Below are 27,222 nucleotides of genomic sequence, written 5' to 3' on the forward strand. Positions count from 1 at the left end.
CAATCCTACCGGATCGGGGAGGGGGTTTAATCCGAATTACAGTTTCTGGCTAGGAATGCTGTGGGATCCAGTGGAGTTCAGTTGGAATCCCAGATTTGTTTCAGCTGAAAGGCAATAGGAGGGGGAGCTCAGCTGTCGGCGAGGGGGGGGGGGGGGGAAGAGGCTGCAGAGCTGAAGTAGCGGAGAGTGACGGGGGCTAGGAGGTGGGTGAGATGAAAACCTCAGACCTCCAGGGAAAGCAGCGGTGTCTCTTTAAGGAGCGCAAGGTGGGGCCAGTCCCTCCCCGGCCAGCCGCCCGCTCTCCCTGCAAACTTATAAATTTAGTAACAATGTGTTGTAGGCGCTCGGATCTTGACATTAACACCGCCGCAGCTCCGGGCGGCTCGGTGTCTGCTGCTCTCCGCCTGCGAGCAGCCCGGACAGCGAGGAGGGGAGAAGCAGGGGGAAGCGTTTCCACACCACTCTCCTGCCCTGCTGAGCCGGGCCGGGCCGGGCCGAGCAGCGCATCGCACGCGCCCGTGCCCCATGGACAGAGGCAGCGCTGCCACCCAGGGCGCGCCCCAGCCGCACTTGGAGCGCGAGCTGCGCCACCAGAAGCGGAGCGCGCCACGGAGCAGCCGCCGCCGCCTCGGGAGGGACTGAGGCAGGAGGTCCGAGGTGAGGGGGGCTGGCTGGCTGGCTGGCAGGCGGACGTCCCTCTTCTCTGCCCCCGGGCCGAGGATGGCAGCGCCAGGGGGGCAGCGCAGCTGGGCTCTGACCCCCATCCTCTCAGTCACCTTGTGGCTCCTGTGCTCCGCCACGCAGGTAAGGGAAGCCGCTCCCCATTTGCTGGGCTGGGCTGGGCTCTGCCGCCCCCGTGGGCACGGTTCATTCCAGCCCCCGAGCCGGGGGAGCGTGGCTGCAGCGCCGGGTTGTCCCGCACCTCTCCCCCGAGGGCTGCCTGCCGCCTCCCTCTGGCCCGAGACCCGCCGCAGGTTCCACGCGAGGGAGGGCGCGGGTGGCTCTGGCTGAGCAGAGCTGAGCAGCGGGGGTGGCGGGATCCGGGGCCGGCAGCTGGTGCCCTGTGCCCTGTGCGGGGCTCGCGCCGCCGCGTGGGACTAAGCGCGGAGCAGCTGCTGCTGCTTCTCCTGCCCACGCCGCTTCCCCACGCGCCGGGCAGCAGCGCTGGCACTTCGGCACCTCCTGACTGCTGCAGCAGGAGCGGCTGGGTTCCCCACTGTCCTCATCCATAGCTCCAGCGACTCGACTCCTTACCTCTGGTAGCACGCGCAGCCCATCTCCTGGGGACAGGTTTTGTTCCAACCCATGTTCACCTAGCCAGGGCGGGCAGAGAGAGTTGGCCCAGGTGCCTTCTCCCAACCCCTTTCACACCTTGCATCCAGCGACCCAGCCTCTTCAATTGTACCATGCCGGGCAGGAGCCCTTCCCTCACCTTTCCTGGGCTGGGAGGCAGAGACGCTTCCTGGCTGTTGCCACAGCACCTGTAGCAGCGGAGGTGTGGGGAGGGGGCATTTACAGAGACTTTGGACCTGGAAACTTGCACACCAGTGGGTGTGATGTTGTCAGGTCTCTGCTCATCCTATCCAAGAGCAGAGCTGCTGTTTTGGGGAGGCAGGCAGAAACGACTCTGGGTTAACCGCGACAGAGCAGGTCTCCCTGCTCAGGCAGGGAATGGATAGGTTTGGGGAAACTAATACCAGCAATAAAGGTGAACAAGCAGCCAACTAGTTTTGTATTTGTATATGTAACATTTTGCTAATAGGTTGTGTCTTGTCGAAGAAAACCCTACCAAAACAAACTGGAGACTGCAAACACAGTTCTCCCAATGGGGAGAGCAAATGAGCCACCTGTGGCCAATTGTAGTAGTCAGGTTGCTTAATGCACTACTAGAAAGTGATGGATACTAGTGGGTGCTTGGATGAAGATGATACCAGAACTGGTAGAAAACAGAACTTAGATAGACATGGTCCCTGTACCAAAGACCTTAAATTGTCTGTATGGTGCCACAATGGGTCCCAGTCCTCATAATGGACTCTATCAGAATACAGATAAGAAATTAATAGTCAGTTTTCACAAACTTCTGTGTCCAAAACAGACCACTACACTCTGCAGGCTTATCCCCTCCCTGCCTTACCTATAGCCAGATGTTCTAACACTTCCACCTTTAAGTGATGGCTGATTTTGTGCAATCCTTTTTTATAAATGGTGCTGTATTACAGTCATGCTTTCCTAGCAAAAGTCTTTGGAACTCAAAATGAAGTTAGTTTTACAACTCTCAGGAAGAGAGGATGGGAGGGTCTTTATAATAAAAGTTGCATACTACTAAGCTTTGCTTAATGTCAGGAGTGTAGGTTTATATTCTCTTGTGGGGAGGAAATGTTTCCAAGATATAGAATAACTGGTAGTATCCTGTCTGTGTTTTCAAATCAGTATTTCATTTTCTGAGAGCAATGTGCTGAATGTTTCTCATGAGTATAATTTACACCCACTAGCATGCTCTGCAAAGTAGTTTACTTTGCTTAGTCATGGATTCACTCTTGCCCAACCATTACTTCAGGGAGTGTAGTCGGGGAAAAAAGACAGGGGCTCCCCATTCAGTGCTTCTGGGACAAACAGTTAATGAATTCACTTTCAGATGTATGTGAATCTCTTATCATTGTGTTTTTAAGGTATAGGTTAATTTCCCAGACTTGGGAGATAGCACTGGGGGAGCCTGTGAAGAAGGTACAGTGTCAGACAGAATAAAGGAAGTGTAGATGTAGACACGTGATCCTCTCTGGATTGGCTTGTAAGTGCATCACCAAAGTACATTTGAGCAAAATATTACTATTATAGTATTGTACACTTACAGAGCTTACATATTGGCCTGCTGTGGTAAATGTCTTCAGATGGCACCACCATATGGAAACTGATACTGGAAGACACTTGTTTTGAGATGCAAAGTAAGCCCTGCACCTTATTATACATGTTGTTAAAGCCACATTAGCCTGGATTCCCACAGTGGAACTGGTGCCTATCCCTCCCTTATCCCACTTCTCAGCCCTGCCTCCAGACCAATCAGATCTGCCTCTTGGCACTCAGAGCTGTCCCTATTTATCCTGCCTCTGCACACCTGCTCTTGCTCTGTTGATTTGTCTCAGCTTTCCAAGCAACTTATCTTTGGGGGGGGGACAAATCAAAGTAACTCCTTGCTTTTTGCATAAGCAACTTTTTTCAAATTATTCCAATCATATCTCTGAAAGAGAGTGGAGTAGTTCTACAGGGCACAGAGGTTCTGGGTTAGAGCGGCAACAGAAATGCAGTGAAGTTTTCTTTGGCTTTTATGTTGAATACTTAACTCTAAATTGAAATTGATTTAGATACTCAATGTAACAACTGAAGTAGTGGAATTTGGCGTTGCCTCTTCACTGTATGGCTGCTTTGGATTTTACATTTAGAGATGGTTTGCATTGGTGGATAACTTTTCCTGGGGCCACCCCAACACACTGTTGCTGTTTCTTTGTAATGTGTTAGCAAGCGTCCCCAGTTCTTGTTTGGCACAGAACTCACATGCAATGAGAAGATGGTCCTGCCTCAAAGAACTTACAATTTCTCAGCGTTGCATAAATAATTCATATATTAATATTTGGATTTGTCTGCATTAAATGCTATCCTGACTGTTAACCAAGGGTTTGAATGGTATTAAAATACCATGTTTTGGTAAAAGGCAGCATGCAAAGTCCTCTCTCTCCTCACATCCTTCTGAAAATAAAACTGAACTGTTTATTGTGTTTAAAAAGAACCCTCCAGAAATTATGAAGGTTGGAAGTGGCAGGTAACACAAAAAAGCAGATTTCTGACTCCTGGATTTTTGGGAGCAAGTAGGTAGATGACTCTCTTTAACTTTGTCAAAGTATTATAGTTATGGTGCTGGACTCAAGAGATCTGGATTCAACTCCTGGCTCTGCTACAGACGTCCTATGTGACTTCAGGCAAGCCACTTAATCTCTGTGTGCCTTATTATACATCTTGTTTCCCATCCTCTCTCTCTGTTGTGTATTTAAACTGTAAGCTCTTTGCAAGGACTGCATCTCACTTTGTGCTAGGTGCTATATGTGAACTAGGTTGATCTTTATTGCGGCTTCTAGGCACTATTATAAAATATTAACAAGTGGCATAGGAAGTTGTTCTGGGGAGTGAAGGACATCTTTTTAGTATAGATGCTTGTAGAGTAACGTTACCCATTGTAACCTTTTGCCGCTTTCGTCTAACTTTGCCTTCTTTTCCATGCTATATTTACTTCATGCTAGTCTATTCCAAGGATGTATTGATTTGTATTTCACTACACAGAAGAATGACATAATTAAAAACTAGGTCCAATTTTAAGTAGGGTAATCTGCTGTCAATAGAGATGCTTTCTCAATCCATACATTTTGAAGACGTGGCTCATGTTACAATTAGGGAGTTAGTCGGTTTGAAAGACCAAATTACTTCAGCCTTAAAACATATTATAGGATGTTGTAAAGACAATGTTTCTCTCCTAAAATGACTTGGAGACAGAGTCCTATGAGGATAGCAAACTTAATTGTTTATCTAGTCAGCCAGCACTTTGACATCAAAACTTCCCTCTTGATTATTTTACCTTTATTACAAAGGAACATAGCTTCACAAATCATTAGTATCTGTCAGGATAATCTGATGTATGTGTATGGTGTGAATTATGATAGAATATTGGTTCTGAATCCTGGATCAAGATTTCATTGTGCAAGGTGCTGTACAAACACAAAAAATGCTCCCTGTTCTGAAAAGCTTACAATCTAATTAGACATTTGTCTCCTTTCATATGTGACCTTTCCTTTTGAGCTTTACTGTGTACGAGTTTGGGATCTTGTTATGCTGTGAGATGAAGGTGTGAGCCATGAGGGAGAACATTCTCTTTACAGCAACATCTGTTAATGTCGGCAATGCTAGTAGCACTATCTACTATTAAGGTTCCCTGACAGTTTCAACTATGAGACTCTGTTTTCAGTTGCTTATAATTTTGCTAAACTTAAACTGGACTCAAATTGTCTTGTCACTTAAAGTTCTGGTGACTCTTCTTTGAGAAGCTCTAATACTCCCATGCTTTGGAACAAGGACTTGATATTTGGCAACAGGATGATCTTTGTGTCAGGGCTGTATCTTTTGCCATTTCTGTGAAAATCCACCCGAATTTGGCCAAGTTATAAGATTTGGTCTACACTACAGAGTTAGTGAGAGCTGAGAGCCTGTGTCCGGCTGACAGCTCTGGCTGTCAGCACAGGGATGGCTGGTGGTGGTAGGGGGGGACAGCTGAGAGCCCCACATGGGGCTGTTGGGCTTCAGTTGTCAGTGTCCCACAATGCCCCACTTCAGTCAGTGGAAGCCCCCCTGGTGGGGGGACAAACCACAGACAGGTCAAACTTCTAGCTGTGGGCCCATGAGTCTGTTCCCAGGACTTGTGCTTCCCTGTATCTGTTGAGACATTCTACTTTATTCCTTTTGAGGGTAATAGGTACCACTTTCTGGGGGGGGGAGAAAATACTTTGCCTTGTTAGTCCAACTCCCATGGATTTGGTCTGTGCCAGTTAGCCAATCATCTTTGGTGTCCAGCTGTTTCACCAGATGAGCTAATGGTAATTTCAATAGTTTCATTCTTTATGCATGATAGGAGTTATAGCTGAGGGGAGGACTCAGTTTTTTTTTTCTAAGCCACTTATTAGCTCTTAGGGTTTCCTTGGTTCTGAATATGTGCTACTGTTTCTACACTCTGACATTTCATTCATATTGCCTTGTTCAATTTACTTATAGACTCAGGTTTGCCATATGTTAACAGTGGGTGAGGCTGCTCTCCTTGACTGTATCACTAACAGTGTTATCTTGTATATTTGTACCGCGCCTAACACAGTGAGGCCCCAGTTCTGATGAGGCTTTTAGACTCTAAACAGATGCTGTTGAGGTAATGTTGCTATGTTTAGATAAGCAGTCCCTTGCCAGACTACCCGTGGCATTGTTCTCAGTGTCTTGATGCTGTTTTTACTTCGTTTGGTTAAGTATTTGTGAATCCAATACTATCTTGCCACTCTTCTAATGCACCTCCCTGGTGTTTGCTACTTGCAGTGGTTTCTCCCCAGGTTGGATCCTGGGTTCTTTTTCTGGCACCTGATGCCTCTACCCAGGTGACTCCTCACTGTCCCCAAGACATAAGTGGTGCTGTCTCTTAGGAAAATGAATAATGCTACTACCAGACGAGGAGTAGAAACCCCAATACACAAGAAACAATAAAAGTACATCAGCACAAACCCCAGCAGAGGAATAGCACACCTAAAAACAACAGTATAATAAAGGGGGACTTTATTAGGACCAGGAAAATAGGAACTGGGGAAGGACAGGATTAGAGTTGGCTAACAAGTACTAAACACTACCCAATCAACCAATTCCCACTGCATTCAAACCTCCCCAACCCTCAGCTCCTTTCTTGGCACTTTCTCAGGCAGATGGCATGCAGAGGTTGGAGTCCTGAGATGAGTGCTGCAGAGCTGTGAACAATGGCTAACCTAAACAAAGAGGGTACCCTTACTTTGTCCCTGTCCCTGGGTGAGGTAGGGTCCTCTCCTGCCTCCTAGCAGGCTCCCTGGGTGGGAGTGCTATGGTGGCCATGACTGGCTTTTGCCAGTCAGTACCGAGTTGGATCTCTGCTGGTTTCTGCAGGGCTGTAACTGCCTGATCCAAGCACCAGATCCTGCAGCTGGTCAAGACTTCCTTTGTGGATAGAGAGAGTTAATCAGAGGCTCCCTGTGCTGTTCTGCTTCTCTGACAACTCCCACGCTCGAAGCTCAAAACTGAAATTAAACCAAGTCTCATTGGCAAGGTCTATGCTATAAAACCAGTGTTTCTCAACCTTTTAAGTAGCAAGTACCCCCTAACTTCTGAAAATTTTCAAAGTACCCCAGCACTCAATTTTCCACTCTGAGAAATACAATCTTTTCCCCCTTTACCGTTGGAGGACTGTATTTCTCGTAAAGCAGGAGAATTCTGAGTCTGCAGTGCTGTGTGTCTGTGACAGATCACAAAACCCCTTGATTTTTCTCCCCTCCTTCCTCCTCCCCTTCCTCCATGTAGAAGCAAAGGTCAATGCCAGCTAATCACTATGGCCTGATGGCGGGGTCATGTGGTGTTCTCCTTACACAGGCAGGAACTTGTGAAGTATGAGCAGGCACAAGTGGCCCACCAGAGTGGATAGCTGCACTCTCCATTGCTGTCCCTAGGGGGGTGCAGGCCTGGGGCAAATCACACTGTGTGGGTTGCCTGCCTCCTGCTGGGAGCTGGGACTGGGCAGGAAGCAGGCGGCGGCTGCTGCCCTTCACTCTGTTTTTACCTGTGTACCCCTGCCTATGTCTTGCGTATCCCCAGGTACACATACCACAGGTTGAGAAACTATGCTATAAACTTACATGGGAATAACTGTCATGTAGGGGTATGAAAACTCCATAGCCCTGAGCGATGCAGTTATACCTATGCAAGCCCTGGTGCAGACAGTGCTATGTCGATGAGAGGGCTTCTCCTGTCGCCATAGCTACTGCCTCTTGTGGAGTTGGATTAACTATGCCAAGGGGAGACTATCTCCCGTTGGCGTTGTAGCATCTTCACTGAAGTGCTACAGTGATGTTTTAAGTGCAGACGTGCCCCTTGTCTCTGAAGCCGAGTCTACGCTTACCTTAAAATTCGGCGGCAGTCAATGGGAGTTATGCAGGCTACGCAGAGTATCTTGCTTAACACCCGTTGACTTCTTAACTTCCGTTGTGCGTGGCGTCTTCACTGCGCTGCGCCACTTGAGGGGGTGGTTTTAACAAGTTGACTTCTGGATCGATTGAGCAGGTCTTCACTGACTGTTCAATCGATCCGGATAGATCAATCTGACGGTGGCGAATTTGCTGCCATCAATGAAGACGTACCCTGAGTCAAACTGTCCCCACTCACTGAAGGGGCTGAGCAGCCCTGGCTCATAAGTGGCCCAGCAAGCTGCTTGTCCAGATCACTCCATGCAGAAATATCCCTATTGGCCTTAGCAGGAGTTTTTACTCCATTCTGTTCCTGCCTCTGGCTCCAAGCATAATGGAAAATTGTGTCAAAGGGCTCTGGTAGCCATTGCAGTTGTAGTGCCTTGGGTAGGGATACTCCACCCAGTCTGGCATTCCAGGTGCTGGCAACTCCAAGTGAGCATGACATTAGGAAGTGCAAATAAAATTAAACAGAAACTAGTTCCTCCCACCACTCAAAGTACCAGTTGAATTATTTGTAAAATATGGCCTATAGCATGCCAAGCTTTCTCCTCTGCTGCCAGATTTCTTAGGACAGAAGGGATCTGTGGATGGGTGCTGTGAAATTCTATCCTATATCTTAGTTGTATAGGCTTCATCAACCTCTGACGATCTGTTTTACTTGCCTATTCCAGAACAAAACATTTCCATCTGCTTTCTGGGTTTAGGGATGGAGCACATCAAGGAGTTTGGGCAAGACTCTAAAAATCTTTATTTTGTAAAGTAATGTGCAGGCTCCCACCTGGGGTGTTAACCCCACATAAAAGATTAAAAAACTGTATCGAGGAAAGTGTTAGCCTTTTAATCTCTCAGCAGCTCCTAATCTTTTTGTCAAAGGGATGATTCTAACTCTCTTGGAGTGGGGAAGATGTTACTCAAAGGACACATTTTATTTTGCACCTCAAGAACATTACTATTTTTAATTAAGAGAAACAAACAATACTTCCCTGAACTAAGAAATAAATTATTTTAATTTAAATTGAAAGGAAGATTTAAGGGATTTGTCTGGTGCAAACTTGGTGCTCACACTTGAAAGCTGTATTTTACTTGTATCCTACCTGTAATAGATTTTGATGTAAGCTGAATAATAAAAATCCCTGCCTTTAAATGGATTACAGTCTCAAATTCCTCCATTGCTGCACGTGCTGAGGAAATTGGCCAAATCAACAACATTCAATAAGGGAATAAAGGCAGGGGAGATATTGGCCAATACTGAAAACTGCAGTATATGGATACTATTCTCCAAACCTGAGTGGGGGAAGTAGGTGTGTAAATTGAAGATTGAATGTGAATGGTCAATATGCATGTCTGATCGACAGACCGCGCATGATTTATGCAGAATTATAAGTGTCAAATTTTTGTACAGCAGAGAAAGTATGCAAGAACTAAATTCAAACACTTTTCATACATCATAACCTGGTCTTCAGTACAAGGCCCAAGCATAATTTTTTTCAGGCCCAGTACAAAATTGTAAGACTGGCCCCCTTCCACACACATACCGCAATCCTTCATCCCATACATCTAATCTCATGAGCCATGAAATTTTTTTTCCTCATGGTAATGGGGGTTGCAGCCTGATTTAGGCCCCAGGACCTCCGGGCTCCAGTAAAGTGTACTCTTCCCCCCCCTCCCTCATGTGGGAGCCCTGCTTCAGTCTCTAGTTTTTTCAGACAAATGAACTGTGGCCGTTGCAAGGATATTACTGCATCCTCTTTGTCTAATTTCTGAGTGCTCCTATTCCTTTGGCGTAGGAGTAGATTGCATGTGTATACAGGATTTGATTCAGCACTGGCATTTATAGGATTCCTACTTCAGGACTTGACTGCCAGAGAGCAAAACATATTGTTGCTCTTCTCTATTTCCAACAATAGCTGGGTTAGCAATATTGTCAGGCTAATATGTGCGAATTCAGAGTGCTATGTCTTATCTCCTTCAAAGTGTAAAGTGGAGCATTGATTGCAAAGGACACACTCTTAAGTCAAAAGTGATTACACCAATTTTGGTAACCTAGATTTGGTTAATCTTGTTATCCAGTGTAAACTTATGGCCTCTTTTCAGGCTCCCACTCATGGCAGCCCTGCAGGTGTCTTGTTGCCGCAGTTTCCTTTTTGGGTCCCCAGTAACTCCATTCAAGCTTGTCTTCTACTCCATCTACATAGCTTATTAACAAAACACAGTGCAAATAGTCCATAAGAAAAGTCCCAAAATATAGTCCATGTTAGCCTAGCGCATCTAATCCTCATGCTCACCATGTCTTCTGTCATAACTAGGTTCCTTATCCAGCTGCTTTTGTCACTCTGCCAGGAGAACCACTCCAGCCCTTCCTTCTGAGGTGCCACGCTGCTCTTCCCACTGGAAACTCCCATAGCCTCTCTGCTGGGAGCACCCTTGCCAGGGGAGCATCTCTCACTCCTCCTAGCCTGCTCAGTGTTCTTCACGGTCCGGCTCTCCAGCGAGGAACCATCAGTGGGGGAAGGCCATCCATTGCTCCCGCTTCCTTCTGTCCTCTCTGGCCTAGAGCCATCCAACAAACCTCTTTCTGCTGTCCTGCCTTCAACCTTCTCCCATGAATCACCTTCTGTTTGGGGCAGCTCTCTTCTCCTGCCTTTCTCCTAATTGACTCCATCTGCTGTGACTCCCGAGTAATCTTTTATAGCTCCCCATATGCTGCTCCACCACTGGGAGACCCTGGTCTGGAACAGGAGAGCTCATCCCAGTTTCTTTTAATGGTCAAGATACCCTGTTCCACCCAATTTCTTGTCCACCCAAATTCCTTCCCATGAATATAAACATTTTTTGTATTAAAATGTAGTTCTTCTCTGGAAAAATGTCTTTTTTTTTTTTTCTTTTTTTTTTTTAAATGGCCAACCTCTACATGCCCTGTGAAGTCTAGGGCAGCTACATAGGTATAACTGAAGACCTAGTTTGTTCTGAGTGACATTTATTACTATGCTTGAGGAAAACAAAATTCAGCTTGGTTGTCGGCTCAGACTGAGGTAGTGGCTATAGCTCTGGCAGGTGCTGAACCAACTTAATACGGAGACATCATAAATGTGGAGTCCTATAATGGCATATTTTAGTGACTTTCCATAGTAGACCATGCTTTAAGGCTGCGGCTCTTCAGCAAAATTGCATAAAATATACATTGTTCATGCAGCTTTGCTTTGTGATCAAAAAAGGAAATCAAACATGCTGGTATTTTAAGTATTCACTTACTGTTTTACACTTTTCATATAGCTCCTTGCATCGTGTTTCTTGAAGCACTTTGCACATCTGAAATGCAGCCACCTCTGGGGTGAAACATGACATGTCTTTAACAGCACGTACCCCTGGCGTTTATAAGAGCAGGTAAAGAATACCTTATCTAAGTGAAATCACTGACCCTATCAAATGAATCATTCTTTAAAGCCTGCCCAGACTTGTGTGTTTATATATTTTGCATGCCCTTTGGGAGGGTTATTGTACAGTCAATATAATTGTCCTACATATATACTCAGGGAGATGTTTTGAAAGGGACAAAGGTGGGGAAGAGACAGAATAGAATCTTCTGGAAATACACCGAGAAAGTCTGCTTTGGAGATCTTAAATTGCTTAGAAAAATAGCTTCATATTTGGATTTGACACAGTCACAGATCTGGTTGTGCTCCCCCTGCTGGTGGCTAATCAGACTGCTGAGGGAGCTCAACTGCTGGATCCCAGGTGTGTTAAACCTCTGGAGTCTTAACAGAACCCAGGTACTGTCCCTGTCTTGGGATCCCTAGGCATACTCTTGGGGTGCAGAGACCAGGTGGTTCCCTGCCCAGCCCCTGGAACCAGTGCTTGGCCCTCAGATTATAGCTTAAACCAGGGGCCGCTCTAGCTATAGGCAAACTAGGCAGGTGTCTAGGGTGGCAGTTTGCTGGAGGAAACAATTTAAAAAACTTATTTACTTACTTACTTTTTGAATGCTTATGGGCCGGCCTTCTCCTGCCACCACCAACACTGCCTTCCCAGAGCTGTCTCTGTCACCAGCACACACACACACTTCAACTGCCACAGCACCAGCGCCCTTCCCCTTGCACAGAGCTGTCTCCCCACACTGTATAGAGTTCTCCCCATTGTGCCTCACCACCTGCCCAGTGAACCATACAGCTCTGGTCTCTGTATACCGCCTAGCCCACTGCATGTGGGTTCAACATGGAGGTACCACACTGAAATTTGGCTTACGGCAGCAGATTGTCTTGAGTGGCCTCTGGCTGAAGCATACCTTCTCCCAGAACTCCACCCAAAGATGTGAGCCTTCTGGGTTACCTCTTCGAAAGACCACAGGATACAGGTAGTTTGCACAGAAGTCCAGCACTGTATTGTGCTTTACCTAATCACATGAGAAATACACAGGTCTATACAAAAATAATAAACCTTGCATGCATTTCCCTGTCTGTTTCCTCGCCATCCCAGAGCATTCTTTAGGCTGAGGATAAGGCCTTCTGTGGGATTCAGGATCCTTCCCCTGCAGCCATCTGACTTCTCTTCTGAAACATGGATCCACTCTCCTAGGTCACTTTGCTACCTCTAACCTTCGCCAGTCTGTCCTCTCCCCTTCTACTGCCCAAATTTCCTGTGGGTCATTTTATAACCTTTTGCTTTCGTCACCTGTCTTTGTTCTGTTTGGGAACTTTTCACTGCTTTTCCCTTCAGACAGGAGGAGGAAGTGTCTTTTCCCCTGCTCTGGCAAACCCATCCTCCCAAGGTCCCTTACCTTGAATAAATGGCTGCTGATGGCTAATGACCACTATTGTCTCTGATTTGGCAGAGAAGTGACACAGCCCTTCCCATTCAAGGTAGATACATGTACAGAGGTGCATATAGCAATTTTCATAGTAATAATTTCATAGTATCAGCCAGGATTCATAAATTGTATAGACTCATGATGAGATTCTCTGAAACTGGAAAAAAAATTTGTCATTTGGAATTCAGATAACAAAGATGTTGGCTTGGTTCAAACACTGAGCTCTATTACACAGTGGAATAGCCCTTCTAAGGGAAATAGTGGAAAACCAGTTGTTTTAATCCTATTAGAATATAGACTGGACAAAGTAGTAGCATCTATACATTGTACAGAAGAATTCTGAGCTGGCAAGAGGATGGACTGGATGTCTGACAGGCCTTTCCCATCTTTCTCTGATGGATATCATTGGAAACAAATCCCATTCAAGCTGAAGCATGGATGCAAGTTCAGTCTTATGAGGCCGCGTGCTATAAATAATGACCGCATTACATCAGTCTTAGATATGGGTCATGGAATCTAGCTTGATGCCATTGCTTTTGATTTGACAAAATGTTTCCAGAATTTCCATGCACAAACTTTTTTTTTAAATTAACCACATGAATGTGAGCTCTTTTAATGAGGCGTTTAATAATGGGAGAATGGCTTTATGCAAAATTGCCAATAATTATTTCACTTAGCTTAGCATATACTTTTATATGTATGATGTCCGTACCCTGTATTAGACTGAATTTCCTGTTCGTAGATTTTGATGTGATTATAATGTCTCCATTGTGTCTAATACACACGGCCTGCAGAATCCTTTCTTTAGATTGCACAGGTGTCTGCTTTCTGTGGAGAGCTGACATGGAAGACAGATTTCATTTAAATGAATTTCACTACCTTTGTGTAGCTCTCATAGCCAAAACTGGCCCTCCACGGCTGCACACGTTTTCTTTTTATTTCCATCGTTAATTTTTTTAGAGGAAGGTGGGGGAGCCAGTCTAGCTTTAAGCTGTATTAACTTCCAAAGAGATGCCTGGCCAACATCTGGGTCATGCTACATAACTGTGAAAAGTACCCCTCCCTTTTTTCCATATAAATATCTGGCCTTGTGTTCTGGGGTGGGGAGTTAGGCAGAGGAGAGTCTTTGGATGGATGGATGACATCATGCTTTTTTTAGATTTGTTAAAAATTGGTGTTTATAACTTTGCTGTTTTGTGATTGGTTGGTGAGTGGAACACAGAGCAGAAGACAGTCCTGCATGTGGAAATGAATACACATTCATTCTAGGGAATTACTGGTGGGAAAATGGAAAGCATGTTTGTAAAATGACTACGGTTTTCATGTTTCTTTTCAGTTTTGTGAAAGCTGGTCCAGTTTCATGATATATCTCACACTTCATGGCTTCTTGTTCAACTAGAAGGATGTGAGTGGCAAATATGACCACTGTTGAGTGAAACTGGGCCCAGGTTTGCCTCCATTTATGAAAGTATCATCATCTGAAACTTTTGTTTTGATAGGTTCTCTTTTTTTAAAATTAGAAGCACCTGATATTAGGAAAGATGTTTGGGGGGTGTGGTTTGGGTTTTTTTTGCTTGTTGTTTGTGTGTGTGCATGTTTCCATATATAAATCCACTTTTGCAAAATGTTACTGTCATGGGGTGGTGTAGAATCTTTACAGGGCTTAACTTCTCTCCATCTCTGATAGATGGAATAATCTTGGGACTGGGCTAATAAAAGATTAACAAATGGTAATTAAGACATGAGGATCATCTAAAAGGGTTAATGTAATTGGCCATCACCAAGGGTGGGTGTGGTTTAGGAGGAGAGAGCACTCAAGGAGAGGAAGTATTGGAATTAAAAGTAGGTGGTGGAAATGGTAGTGAGTCAGAAGAGGAGGCTTAGAAGAGAAAGATGGGGCATAAGGGAGAGTAACATCTCTGGGCAGTGAGCCCTGACAAAAGGCCAGAGCTAAAGTGAAATTAGGCCTTCGAAGAAGGTCTAGACTGAAGGAAGTTGGATCCTGAAAGAAGGGTCAGGACTAAGATAAAATTTATGGGGAGAGAAGATGACTTAGACTCCAGCCACCCAGTTACTAAAGGACTGGCCCCTGGGTTACTGTTGAGTTGGTGAGGTGAAAGACAGAGACATTGTAGCACCTACAGTGGGGGCCAGACATTAGAGAGACCCTGGCTGTAGGGCCATGGCCCTACTACATGCATTATATGTGGAGAACACGAAGGAGTGCTGTAGAGTGGGTGTGATCTACGACAATCACACAAAGCAAGAAGATGGGGTCACCAAAAAGCCTGGAATTAAATTCCAAATAACTTCTCCTAAACCTTCTCTTCTTCTCCCCGACTCCCGCCAAATCACTGTGGCCCTGATCTTGCAAGTGATTTAAGTGTTTGAGTTTAACGTTAGTTGTGGATGATCCCAGCAAAGTCTATGAAACCAATCATAGCAGTAAAGTTAAACACATGATTAAATGTTTGTAGCACTGGGCACTATGTCTGCACAGCCCTAAATTGGAACAAGAGCCCCATATTTGGCATGCTCCCTCTTATTCATCTTTACTTCTAAACTTTAGCTCTTCGGTAATGGCACTGGATAGTGCCTGGCTTCTTGTGAGGCACCTGATGGTTTGGACAGTGCTTCACCTGTGAACTGTACAGTGCATTTATAGATTTTGTTTGGTATCGGATGGCTGTCAAGAGGTAAACCCTTGGAATCCACTTAAAATAAATTAGTAAATTATCTACAGAATGTCTATACGATGCTGGAATGGTTAATTGAAGGCGGTGTTTGCTCTGAGGAAAAGTGCTTTCCAGACTTCATGATTTAAATCTTTCTCTGAGATTCTCCAAGTTCCAGGCAGCTTTATACTTTTCAACCCTTTTACTTAAATGGCTTACATCTGACCCCTATATGACCAAGTCCTGAGAGGTGCCAAGTGCCTACAATGAAGACGTTTGAGATGAATACTCAGGGTGCTGAAAACTGATGATCTTTCTTGGAGAATGCTGCCCTTTGTATAAAACTGGAAAACTTCTGTAGAGTCTGAGGTTGATAGTGTAATTGGGCTCAAATGATTAAACAGTGAAATGTTTGTTTTCACTTAATTTTACAATTTTTGTGTTGCATAGTTGTACATACTTTGTTTTTTTTTAAATTTGTAACCAAATTTTGTCTAACTAGATGGTCTCTTAAAACTTCTGTTAATAGTTGTCTCATTCCATCCTAAATGTGTATGGGATACACATTCAGAGCAGCAGCCAGAAAAAAGTACATGCACGCAGGAAGTGCAATAAGGTGGAATTTATCTTTCTGTTTTAGAACTTACATGGCCACCAATATCATGGTATCTGAGTGCCTCACAGTTATTAAAATATATATCCTTGCAACACTCCTGTGAAGCAGAGAAGTGCTATTACCCCATTTTATAGATGGAGAACTGAGGAGGTCGTGAGTACCTTACAATAGCAGGCTAGTGTGCTGGCATGAGCTATGTGGAAATAGAAATGACATAAAGTTAATCTGGCTTTTTTAAAAATATAATAGAAAATTTGAAAGTGTCACCTCACAGGTTTCATGCAGGCAGGAAAGCGCTTTGTTTTCTTTTTATCCAGTTGCTGATGCTGTATTTACATTTTAATTATGAGAATGTTCCTGCCCTTTCTCCATCCTGTGTTTGTTCTCGGGCACTCTTAGCATCAATGCCCACTCTCTCGCAGTGTGTGTGTGTGTGTGTGTGTGTGTGTGTGTGTGTGTGCTTGTTCAGTTTGTTTCAAGGTACAAAGGTTACAGTGTTCCCAGGGGAAACCTCCCTAGACAAGAACCACACCAATGCACATCCTTTTGACAGCAGTGTGCACTAGCACTATGGAAAAAGGTCACTATTATGTTATTTTGCTTTCTGAGACATAGGGCTTCTGCCTAGTTGAATCCCATATTAGAATGTCCTCTTGCTTTGGCTTCTAATTTGTGCTCCTTGTAAAATAGAACATGGCATTTTGAATGGAGAACATTTCATTATGTATCAAGGAACAGGAAAATGATAGCAATAGGGAAAAATCTTTTTCTTTTTAAAATGAAATCAGTATTTGTGGAAGGTACTGGATTGATACAACTGGGTTGAATCTCCACTGGCAAACTTAGAATCTATAGCTCCCCACTTTGCAACTCCATCAGTGCTAGCAATGGTAGAGGCTGTCACGTAAAAAGGGTTTAATCGGTAATTAGGTGGATTTTTAAAGGGGTCCGAGGGACTAGGTGCTCGATTTATGTTGAAAGTCAATGGGGTTTGGGACCCCAGCTCTCTTAGCCCTGGTCTACACTACAGAATTACACCTTTGAGCAACATAGTTATACTGAAGTGAATAATCCTCACCCCTGAGTGATGTAATCATACTGACCTAAGTGCTGTTGTAGACAGTGCTACCATCTCTGGCGGGGATAGATTAACTAAACCCCTGGAGAAACTTTTTCCTGTCGAATTAAAGTGTCTTCATTAAAGTGCTACAGCTGTGTGTGACAGTTGTGTAGCTGTACCAATGCAGCTGCGCCAATGCAGCATTTTAAGTGTAAACCTGTCTTTAGGCCCATTTGAAAATCTCAGCCTCTCTTTACTGCAGTAGTGCTTAGGGACCTCAGTCAAGGATGAGGGCCCCATTCTGGTAGGTATTGAATGGATAAGTAACAAAGACCATGTACATGTCAGATTGGAGATACAAAGCCGATGAAACAGAGAAATGTGTGAGGATGTTGGGAGGAAGAGGTGGTAATAAAATGAACAGTCGAGTAGAGAAGCAGAAATCTTAGCTTGGCGCTTACAGAACCAATGCCAGACATTAAATTGAGAGGGCATCAATTGTCAGCTCTGAAGTTAGACATCTATTCCATGTAGGTTTTTCTAATGTGCTCTTCACCGTAGCATCTGAGCAACTTTCAGTAGTGCACTGAGCAATCTGACTAAACACTGTCATACTTTCTGTTCTCTCATCCTCTCCCTAAAGGGAGAAGCATGTGCAATGGAGTGGTTTGTTTAAGAGCATGTGTTTGTTTTTGGTTTTTTTAAAATATAAATATATTTATTGCTTTGTGTTTGTATTAGAGAAGGCAACATCCAAGAGCTGTGCCTTGCATTTGATGTGGAAAGTAGTGAGGTTTGTTGTGGTCCTTTTGTTCTTGGACGAGTTCATTCCAAAGTCAGGGACCACACTTGGAGAAGGTTCTGTCTCCTGCACAGATGAGCTTTACTCTTATTATGGAGAGTTCCATTATGCCACAGAAGCACAGTTGTCAACCACGGTCTTCATCCTAAAATTTTAGACACCTTTTTTTCCAGATATTCTGGTTCCAGGCCATGGAGTGGTTTGAAGATAAGGACTGAGACCTTGAACTTGTTTTGAGTTTCTACAGGAAGTCGATATATAGAGTGAAGGACAGTTTTGATATGCTCACTGTAGCATGTATTGCCGAGAAGACACGCTGCAGCATTTATTTATTTATTTACTAGTTGGGAGTCTGAGATGCTAAAGGCTTCATGCCCAGGTTGGTTGCATTACTGTAATACAGCCAAGATGTGATGAAGGCATGAATAACTGGTGCCAGGTCTTCATTTGCTGGGTTGGGATGGTGTTTTCTAGTGAAGAAGAGATGGTGGAAAGCATTACTTGCTGATGCTGGTATGTTAGAACTCAGCATCAGCACTATCACCAAGGTGGCCCAGTGCTTGAATGAGATTAGCTCATGGATGAAGAATGACTGACGGAAGCTGAACCCAAGATGGAGGTAATACTGAAACAGAAAAGTTTTTCCAAGAGTTTGCGGCCACAGTGCAGTCTCTGTTGGTCAAACATACATACAATTGGCTAGATCAGTTCATGTTCTTGGAACACTCTTGGGTTCCTTGCTGTGATATTCCTTCCTATGTTATGTCATTGAAGCTGAGAATTTAGCAAGATTTAAAGAGGCATTCAGAATCTATATGGTTAGCAAAAATGTCCAGAGTTGTTGTTCTAGTTAATGCTAAAACAAAAGTTTTGGAAGGGCTATAAAACTTCATGCTTTAGGGTTTAAACTAATTTCAAACAGGGATTAGGTTGAGACTTTCATGGGGGGCAGATTATCCCACATGAGTTTACGGTGAGGTTTCTTGTTCCTTCTTCTACAGCATCTGGTGCTGGCCACTGGCAGAGATAGGATACTGGATTAGGTTGACCTCTAATCTAATCCAGTATGGTGATTCTTGTGTTTCTAATTAGTACAGCAGGGACCACAGCAGTGTAAGCTTCCCTACAATGACCTGCTAATGCAGCCTCAACCCTTACCTGGAGGCCATACCTCTAATGAAAAAGGATGCAGTAAATATTCATGTTCACTGCGTTCCAGCATACAGAAGTCTTTAGAAGTGATCAGTTTACACATGTTTGCTTACAGAACTTTTGTGGCCTTGTCTCACAAGTCTCTGTGTGGTGAAGTTTAGTGAGCCACTGACCATCTCTTTGATTCTAAAGGAAGAGATTTGGCAGTTGTTTTACTTTGCCTTTCCAGTGACTGTCTCTTCCCTCAAGAGGGTGTCCTCTCCCATGTTTCATGTTTAGGTTTCTCCAAGACTTCTGTGTAGAAGATTAGACTAAATGGCTTGTTCCCCACACTTTATCTTGGTTCCAATGAAGATGACTTTCTCTGGGATCCTGCTTGTGTGCTGCTTGAACATCTTAGTGCTCTGGAGCAGATGCACCATAGTGTTATAAAATCCTGGAGTATGTGAAATCCCTCCCTCCAGTACTGACTCTCTAAAGGGTAACTGTCCAGTGCACTTTGTGAAAGCACATAATTTCTCCATGAGATTGAATGGTCCTTGTAGAACTGGAGAAGAGGATCTAATAATACATGCCTACGTTATTATCTTGTATTATCTAATAAGAGATAATAGAGCTCTTATTATCTAATATGATTTATTGCATATCGTTGCATGCAAGATGTGAGAGAGACAGAGGTTAAGATGGGACCTCCCCCATGTCATGAGGAAGAGGTGATCTTTAAACAAAATTCATTTAAGGTTGTAATTTGGATTCAGTTTAAGATGTGTGTCAAAAAACTAAAAGGGAGAATTTAAAACACTATCACTTTCATATTTGTTTTCCTGAACTTCCCCCAAACTTTGATGAAAAATTCTATCTTAGCATAAGGTGGGGAGTGATATTCCAATGGGATTTCTATATCTTCTGGAGAAACTGGACTTCAGGCTAAGAGTGAGAAATCATTTTCAACCTTTACTGTGGAGCAGCTACTCCTGTTGTGTAATATTGTCACGGCTTTAACATTGGCACTTTTCCCCTGTGATATAGCTGATTGGACAGAATGAAACCTGATATTTTAATAAGATCCTTGAAATACCGGGGGGGGGCACAGCCTTTTTTCTGGATTTCCAGAATGTGGACTGACGTGTTTAGATCCCCTGAGTACCTTTCCTGGACCTGAAGAAGAGCTTTTGTGCAGCTTGAAAGCTTGTCTCTTTCACCAGTAGAAGTTGATCCAATAAAAGATACTACCTCACCCACTTTCTCACTAATATCCTTAGACCAACACAGCTACAATGACACTTCAAACATGTTTTCACTGATCACTTCTAAAGACTTCTGTATGCTGGAACGCAGTGAACATGAATATTTACTGCATCCTTTTTCAAGCAGTTTTACTACTGCAAAATATATTACACCTATAAACCATTCCATTTATGTGACTTCGGGCCTATATTTAGATGAAAACATAAAAAGGAAAACCTAAGAGTTCGTTTAAAATAACTTTGAAGGGTTTGAATTAGAGCCATAAAAGCAAGAAAATGTGAAGGTAAAGATGGGTAAGAAAGATTCCTGGAGAGTGAGAGGGGCTACAGATGGGCAAAGAGAGACAGAGTGATGGCATGCAATCGCCGGCAGAGGTGTTGACCTGGTGAGCTGTTCCCCAGAACAGCCATGAGGAGGTGCCATACCAGCGGTGAGAGGTGTGCTGTCACAAGGCAACACGCTAATTGTAACATGGGTTTGAAAGTGCTTTGAACAGTAGGCCTTATAGCAGGGGTAGTCGATTATCTTTTGTCAAGTCCAAATTTCTTGGTCAAGGTCCAGATTCCAGAGAAAATAAAAAATAAGTGAATAAAAAGATTTTTGGGGTCTGTTCAAAAGCATCTGGTGATCTAGATTCGGCCGGTGGTCTGCCTACTTACTACCCCTGCCCTGTAGGTTCCAGCAGCCGATGGATGCTCAGTAATACTTGCACACAATAAATTGCAAAAGGATTTTACTAGGGCCTGTAGCAGCGGTGATAGTACATCAGAATAGGATTTGGAACACCCCAGTTCTGGTAGCTGTCCTCAAAGGATACAGCATTCTCGGCTGCTGCATCATCTTGTGGTAGCAGAAGAAGAGAATAGAGACAATGGAAGAATGGTATCTAATAAAAGGGGTTTGTGTCCCCAAACAGGTCCCTTGTCAGGCAAGCGAAAAGAAAGTATTTGTGCATGTGGATGGAGCATGTAGAGCCAAGCAGGGGGACTCCCTGGTACTCCCTCCCCTCCCTCTGTAAACATCACTATTCAGCCTTGGCCCTGATGGAGGATGTGTACTGATATAAACCCCACTGCTTTAGAGGAGATGAATAGGGATCCGACTTATTCCCCCATCAGGTACTGTTGTGGCTCCATCTACTGGTGGGAAAGGTTGGGAGCCCCAGAAACTCTTCAGCCAGACACCAGCTGCTTCCATCTTATTTTCAAGTCCCTGGCAAGTCGTTACCAGAAAGCATAGAAAGTCCTGTTCCCTCAAGCTGGAGAAAGGAGTGGGGGCTCCCCCTCAATATTTAGCAGGGTAGGAGAACTGCAGTCCTCTTACTTACCCGTTGGTTAGTAGAAAGGAACAGGTACATCCACTCTGTAAATACAAAAATCTTACCCATATGGAAGAAATGTACTTTAAAAATTATACTTAAGATACCTTCAGTGTATAAATAATATTTTAAATATTATGTGGTTGCTCATTTCCGCTTTTGAAATAATATTTAAAATACATAGGGTATATGAAAAATCTGTTTTTTGATAAAATGCATACTAATATAAAACCTGACATAATAAATTTATATATGTGTATTATATACTTTTTCAAATGTCTATAAATTCTTGACTCAAATTTTACTCCCATATTTTAAATACTGGTAATACCTAAAATGTTTTCAAAAACAGCTGCAGAAGTGTTTCTTCCATTATAGTTGTAGAAAAGGCTAGTCACAGATTAAGTCCTAGCAGTCCAAAAGGGGCAGGTGAAAGCATAACTTTGCCCCACAAGTATCTTCAGGTCTAGTGCTTGAAATGCAGGACTGTGCACAAGGTGGGACAAGCAGGGGCACTGCCCCTCCAATAATCGTTGGAGGCACAGAACTTCTCTGGCCCGGGAGGAAAGAGTGAGCTCCTGCCAGTGACAGGTCAGGGTGGGGAGGGAAGTGCAAGGTCTGGCTGGGGGAGAAAAGTGAGCTCGTCCCTGAGGCTGTGGGGATGGGAGTGGGGGAGAAGGGGAGAGCAAACTCCTGTCACAGAATGTGCCCCTCCAAAAAGGATCAAATTTAAATTCCTGTGCACACCCCGGAGACCATCCCATTGGTAGACCTTGAGCCAGTGAAGCACTTAAGCATGTGCATAACTTTAAGGGGAGGTCTCTGGCACTAACAATATCCCTGGGTACTTTTCTGGATCATGGTCTAGAGAGCAATAAGGCTTTGGTCCTTAAGTTTTATGTGCCTGTAGCTAAACTTAAAGCTTGTCATCTGGGTATCCTCCACTTGTTTTCCTCAGCACCTCTTTGTTTTTCCATTATAATATAGCAGTTTTTCAACCTCTCTTTGAGATTATGCCCTATAGGGGGAGACACCTGGGTCTGGAGCATCTCCTAGCTTTCACCATGGAAATTCCACATCTGATATGGTACCATGTAGCTTTCTTTGGCCGGAATGCCAAGTGGCTCAATTCACAAGACTTTGGTGTACATTTTCTCTTCCCTTGTACTAGGGACTGCCCAAAACAGGAGTCTCCTAATCAGGAGTTAAATGTCTTTCTAAGGTCTGTGCGCTTACTATTCTCTTAAACACACAATCCCTTAAATCTTTCTCATATGGGCTTCCCATGAGGTTTACCCATGCCTGCTCTCCCCAAGGCTGACTTGCAATACCTTGTTTGCTTTTGCCGGGAATCAGTCTTTTGGGGGATTTTGCCCCTTTCAGATGGCAGTAGACGACTGTTTTTCTCTAGAGCCCTTGGGATGTGAGGCCATATACAGTCTAGCCAATCACTGCCATCTTACTACCCAGTTCACCAGTGCCTCCTGTCTTTGTTATCTGTGTTTAGTTTTTTCTGGGATCTCTGGCTGTGGCACTCTGCCCAGACTCCCAGTTCACTCTGCCACTCTGGTGTCCTTCCCAGCTGTTGATATTGCTACTTAGGTTTCCAGATCCTACTAAGTCTTGACAGTTCACCCATCTGTATCTATATGGCAATGAGCTGAATTTCTCACTCCACCTCCTCCCATCTTCTGAAACTTCCTGTCCCAATCACAAAAGATTTGAAACTTTGCAATCATGGGCAAATGGTCAATTCCCCCCTCCTCCCACTGCCTTATTGAAGTCATTTCTATTCAAAACTGCACTTAGCAATTAAAATATTTGGTTAAAGTGTAAAATCTTAGAAATTGAGGAGACAGTGGCCTAAAAAAAGGGATAGATCAGAACTTATATTAGCTTTTGATACTTGTTTCGTTTGCTTTCTGGGACATTTTATATTCTCTTATATTGCATCCTGTCAAATGTATCTTCATGCTTTATGCATATTTTATGGTGTAATAGAAGTGTTCTCAGCTGTACATTCTTCACACAGTACTTTTGACCAAATTCACAAGGGAAACCAAAGCTGCAGTTCAGAATAAAAAAGAAATTATGCCTTGAAATATATGTTCAGAGGAAATAGTTGTGTCTGTATGCATGAATGTGTGAAGAACAAATAAACCTAGGACCATGGTAAATTTGTGAAATATATGCAGGAATATGCTTAGACTAAGTGCATATAGGATATTGATTAAAGATAGTTGCTGAACTGTTACATATGGTGGCAACAGTATGCATTTCTTTAGGGCCCCTTATGTTAATCATTTTTACATAAAACTATGTGTGCATGGTGAATAAACTGCTGCAGCTTAATTACCATTAATTCCAGAAAGACTCAACTGTTGGACAATAAAAAGTAACTAAACAGACACCTTTGATAAAGTGTTTATGGACAAAAGCTAAATGAAGAAATGCCTGGTAAAAGTTGCTGTGACATCCTTAGCCCATGGAGGAGTATAGATGATATATAATGTTGGATAGTAGTCTGAGAGTATTTGACCTGCCAAGGGAATTGTGTTATGTTTAAAAGGGCTGAGTTAAAGTGGTGTCTTGATTTTTTAACTTAATTTCTATTGTTCTATATTTAGCGCTGATCCTTAGGATTGATTTGTTCTTAGTATTTCTTTTTAAAATGGTAGAATAAAGCAACGATTCTATAGTTAAAAGATAAGTAAAATCTTCCACAACCAACGACACCATTGGTCCAAATAATACTCAATCATTTTGGTGGGAATTCGCCATACTCTCTTACATTTAAAAAATAAGTTTTGTGGAAATATGATTTACTACTGAACAACTACTGTTGTTAATTATTAAGAATTGCTTGTATAGTGGTACTTTACAAACATAAAGTAAGACGTGTCTCCTGCCTTGAGAAAACTGAATAGTCCTGAATGACTTAAGAAAAATGTACACAAAAGTGTTCTGGAAAGGCAATCAGTCAGAAAACTTGAAGAAGAAGGTAGGATGGATAGCTAAAGAGTGAGATGAAGGAAGGAGGACTCGTGGCAGACAAGTATAGGGAAACTGTTCCAGGCAAAGGGATTGGCATGATGAAGGTGCAAAGCTGAAAATGGGAGAAAGAGAACTATGTTAAAAGGACTGGGAAGGATATGAGGGATATGAAAACAAAGATGTACATGAATGAAAGACTGTGAAAGAGGGGATAAGGAGCTCGCATTAATACTCTAAAGGTAAGGAGGGCAGTGAAAGAAATGGAAGGAAGAAAAGGTCTTCAAAAGCAATATTTTAGATAAACTGGTGGCAGCTCATGTAAGATTTAGGCAAAATCTGTGCAGTCAAGGCAAGTGTCACTATACGGGTACGGATATTAGTGGCAGAGATGACAGGAAAAGGCAGATTTTGGTGATATTAAAGAAGTGACACATGATGCTTTCATTCTGTTCATACTCGTGCACTTTTGTATTGCCATTAAAGAGTGTGAAAAATTAACTACTTATTAGCCAACTTAAACAGTGTCATTTTTAGTCCATTAGAATCTGCTAGCAGAGTTTCATTTTATTTTCTTAAGCAGTGACTCTTACACTGTGGTTAAGTTATCTAAGGTATCTCATCTTGGCCTCTAAAACTGTGCCTGCAATGTTTTATGTTTGTTTTTATGTTTATGTACAATTTTTACAGGGATAAAGCTTTTTGGCAAAGTGAGCTGTACATGCAAATTAACTTGCACACAAATCAAGCAGATGATTGGGGCATTCAAATACTAGTACAAAAGTCTGATGTGTAAAATCAAAGGTGCTGTTTTAGAGTCTGCTTTTGAAAATTTGACCGTGTATATTTAAAAAAAATTCTGTTTAAAAAATGTCAAGGTGTCTGAACACTGTTTTTAAAATGCTAAAATTTAGATGACCATAGACAACTTAAAACTTTAAAGGACTGACCTCACTCAAAACAAAAATGCTCCCACCTCAGGCAAAGACTTGTATAAAACACCTTTTAATAATTATCTTAATGGAGCAGTTTACTGGAGACAGAGAGTAATCCCTGCACCTGGAGGTTGGGCTGGGCCCAACTGAAGATAAAGTCCATCTTGTGGAGGAGGTTAGTGGTAAGCATAAAGAGAGGAAGCCCAGATGAGGAGCAGAGAGAGAGGAAACAACTCTGCAATCCCTCTCTTGGTTGCTGGAGTGGAAGAAAGGTCTAGAGAGAGGTAGGTATACAGTGAGATAAGGGAGGGGCTGTAGGAAAGGGCCTGAAGGAAATCTAAGGTTGGAAAAAGTCAGTGAGATAGCTGCTTGCCACACAGGTCCTGGACTGGAACTCAGAGGAAAGAGAGGGCCTGGGTTTCCCTATTGGTCCACTTGAAAAGATTGTGTGGGAACCCTCTGATACAAGGGGGAGAAGAATTACTGAGCTGTAACTAGGATTCCAGGAAGAAAGTCCTGGAAGGTGTGTGTGTGTCTGCCCAAGAGAGCGAGGATCACCATTTCCTTTACTCTGCAGGGTTGGTGGAGGACTGTGCCTGGGTAGGGGCAAAGAGTAGTTTATTTGAGTTTTGCTTATTGGACTCTTTGTTTACCCTCCGAAGCGGTGGGACTAAATGTTCCATGGCCTGAGGGCCAAATTACGAGAAGGGGCACCACAGGGCTGGAGTGGCTGTCAGCAGAGGGTGATAGATGAGGAGAGTTTGCTATACTATTCCCAGCCACGAAGAAGTGTGCCAACAGTAAGTCAGCTCTTCTGCATGGTATAAAAAGTGGGGATATTACTTCTGTACTAATTGCATGGGATGTTTGTTTACACAATATCTAGAAATATACTAGGCCCAACCTTGAGTCCAAATGAATATTGCTAAGCACTTGAAGCTCCTAAGACACTAGAGTAATGCAAAGTAAATTTGTTAGATATTGTCTCTGAGCAGCAGAGACTCCCCCTTAATGGGATGGAAATGATGACCTAAATATAGTTCAGTCATAGGCAGGAATTACAGGTATCAACAAATTTAGATGAGGATGTTTTTATTTAAGTCCCCTAAGAATTCCCAAAGATGTATTTATTTTGACTTATTGAGTCAGTTCTGGAGGCCTGATTTTGGATCCAAATACATATAATCATCTGTTGACCCCAAATATATATAATCATCTGTTGATCAAGACATCCTGTGAGATGAATTGGTATGCTGCTGGGGTGGAAAATTGCTGGGAAGGAAGCAATACATGTTGAGTCATGTAGAATCAGCAAGCTGCAACTCTGTATTAAGGATCTGCTCAAAATGAGGTGGATTGTGGGCTGAATTTTAGGATTCTTCAGGACACAGTTGGCACAAGCCACGTTTTGGGCAGTCGTGCTGTACAGGATTTTCCTTACTGTATTTGTAGCAAACATACCATTATAGGAGATTCAAACTGAAATGCCTCAAGTAGAATGGACAAAACTGAGTGTTATTTTGTAACTGAGTGTAACTAATAAATTCTATTCCTACAAATTACCAATACATGTTTCTTTAAATTGCATTTTAGAACAAGTCTAAATAGCTTTTATCCTTTTGCACATGTTAATCTCTCTGAAGTGGGTTATTTTTAAACCAGGCTAAAGTTAGCTCAAGTTAACATAAATTGGCATATACTAGCAGGATCATTGTGCAGCATCAGTACACTTGGGACTCAAGTGTGAGACTGCTATAAACAGCTTCTGCTGCTGCTGTCACATTTTGCTGCAACCAGATTATGCGCATCAGATTCGAAAACACATTTGTTTAGTTGTCAG

At 43.3% G+C, this 27,222-nt stretch overlaps 1 protein-coding gene across 1 annotated transcript in view; it reads left to right on the forward strand.

Moving 5' to 3' along the window:
• Positions 1 to 318: 318 nt before the first annotated feature.
• Positions 319 to 27,222, forward strand: part of ADAMTSL1 (ADAMTS like 1) — a 611,419-nt gene continuing 584,515 nt past the window's right edge. The window contains exon 1 of the mRNA XM_067553131.1: positions 319 to 804. Coding sequence (XP_067409232.1) covers positions 721 to 804 — 84 coding nt within the window. The 5' untranslated portion in view covers positions 319 to 720. The remainder of the gene's footprint in view (positions 805 to 27,222) is intronic.

The sequence above is a fragment of the Emydura macquarii genome, unplaced genomic scaffold (assembly GCF_026122565.2).
Source record: "Emydura macquarii macquarii isolate MOO-44397 ecotype Brisbane River unplaced genomic scaffold, CSIRO-AGI_Emac_v2 contig_1451, whole genome shotgun sequence".
Taxonomy (NCBI): Eukaryota; Metazoa; Chordata; order Testudines; family Chelidae; genus Emydura; species Emydura macquarii.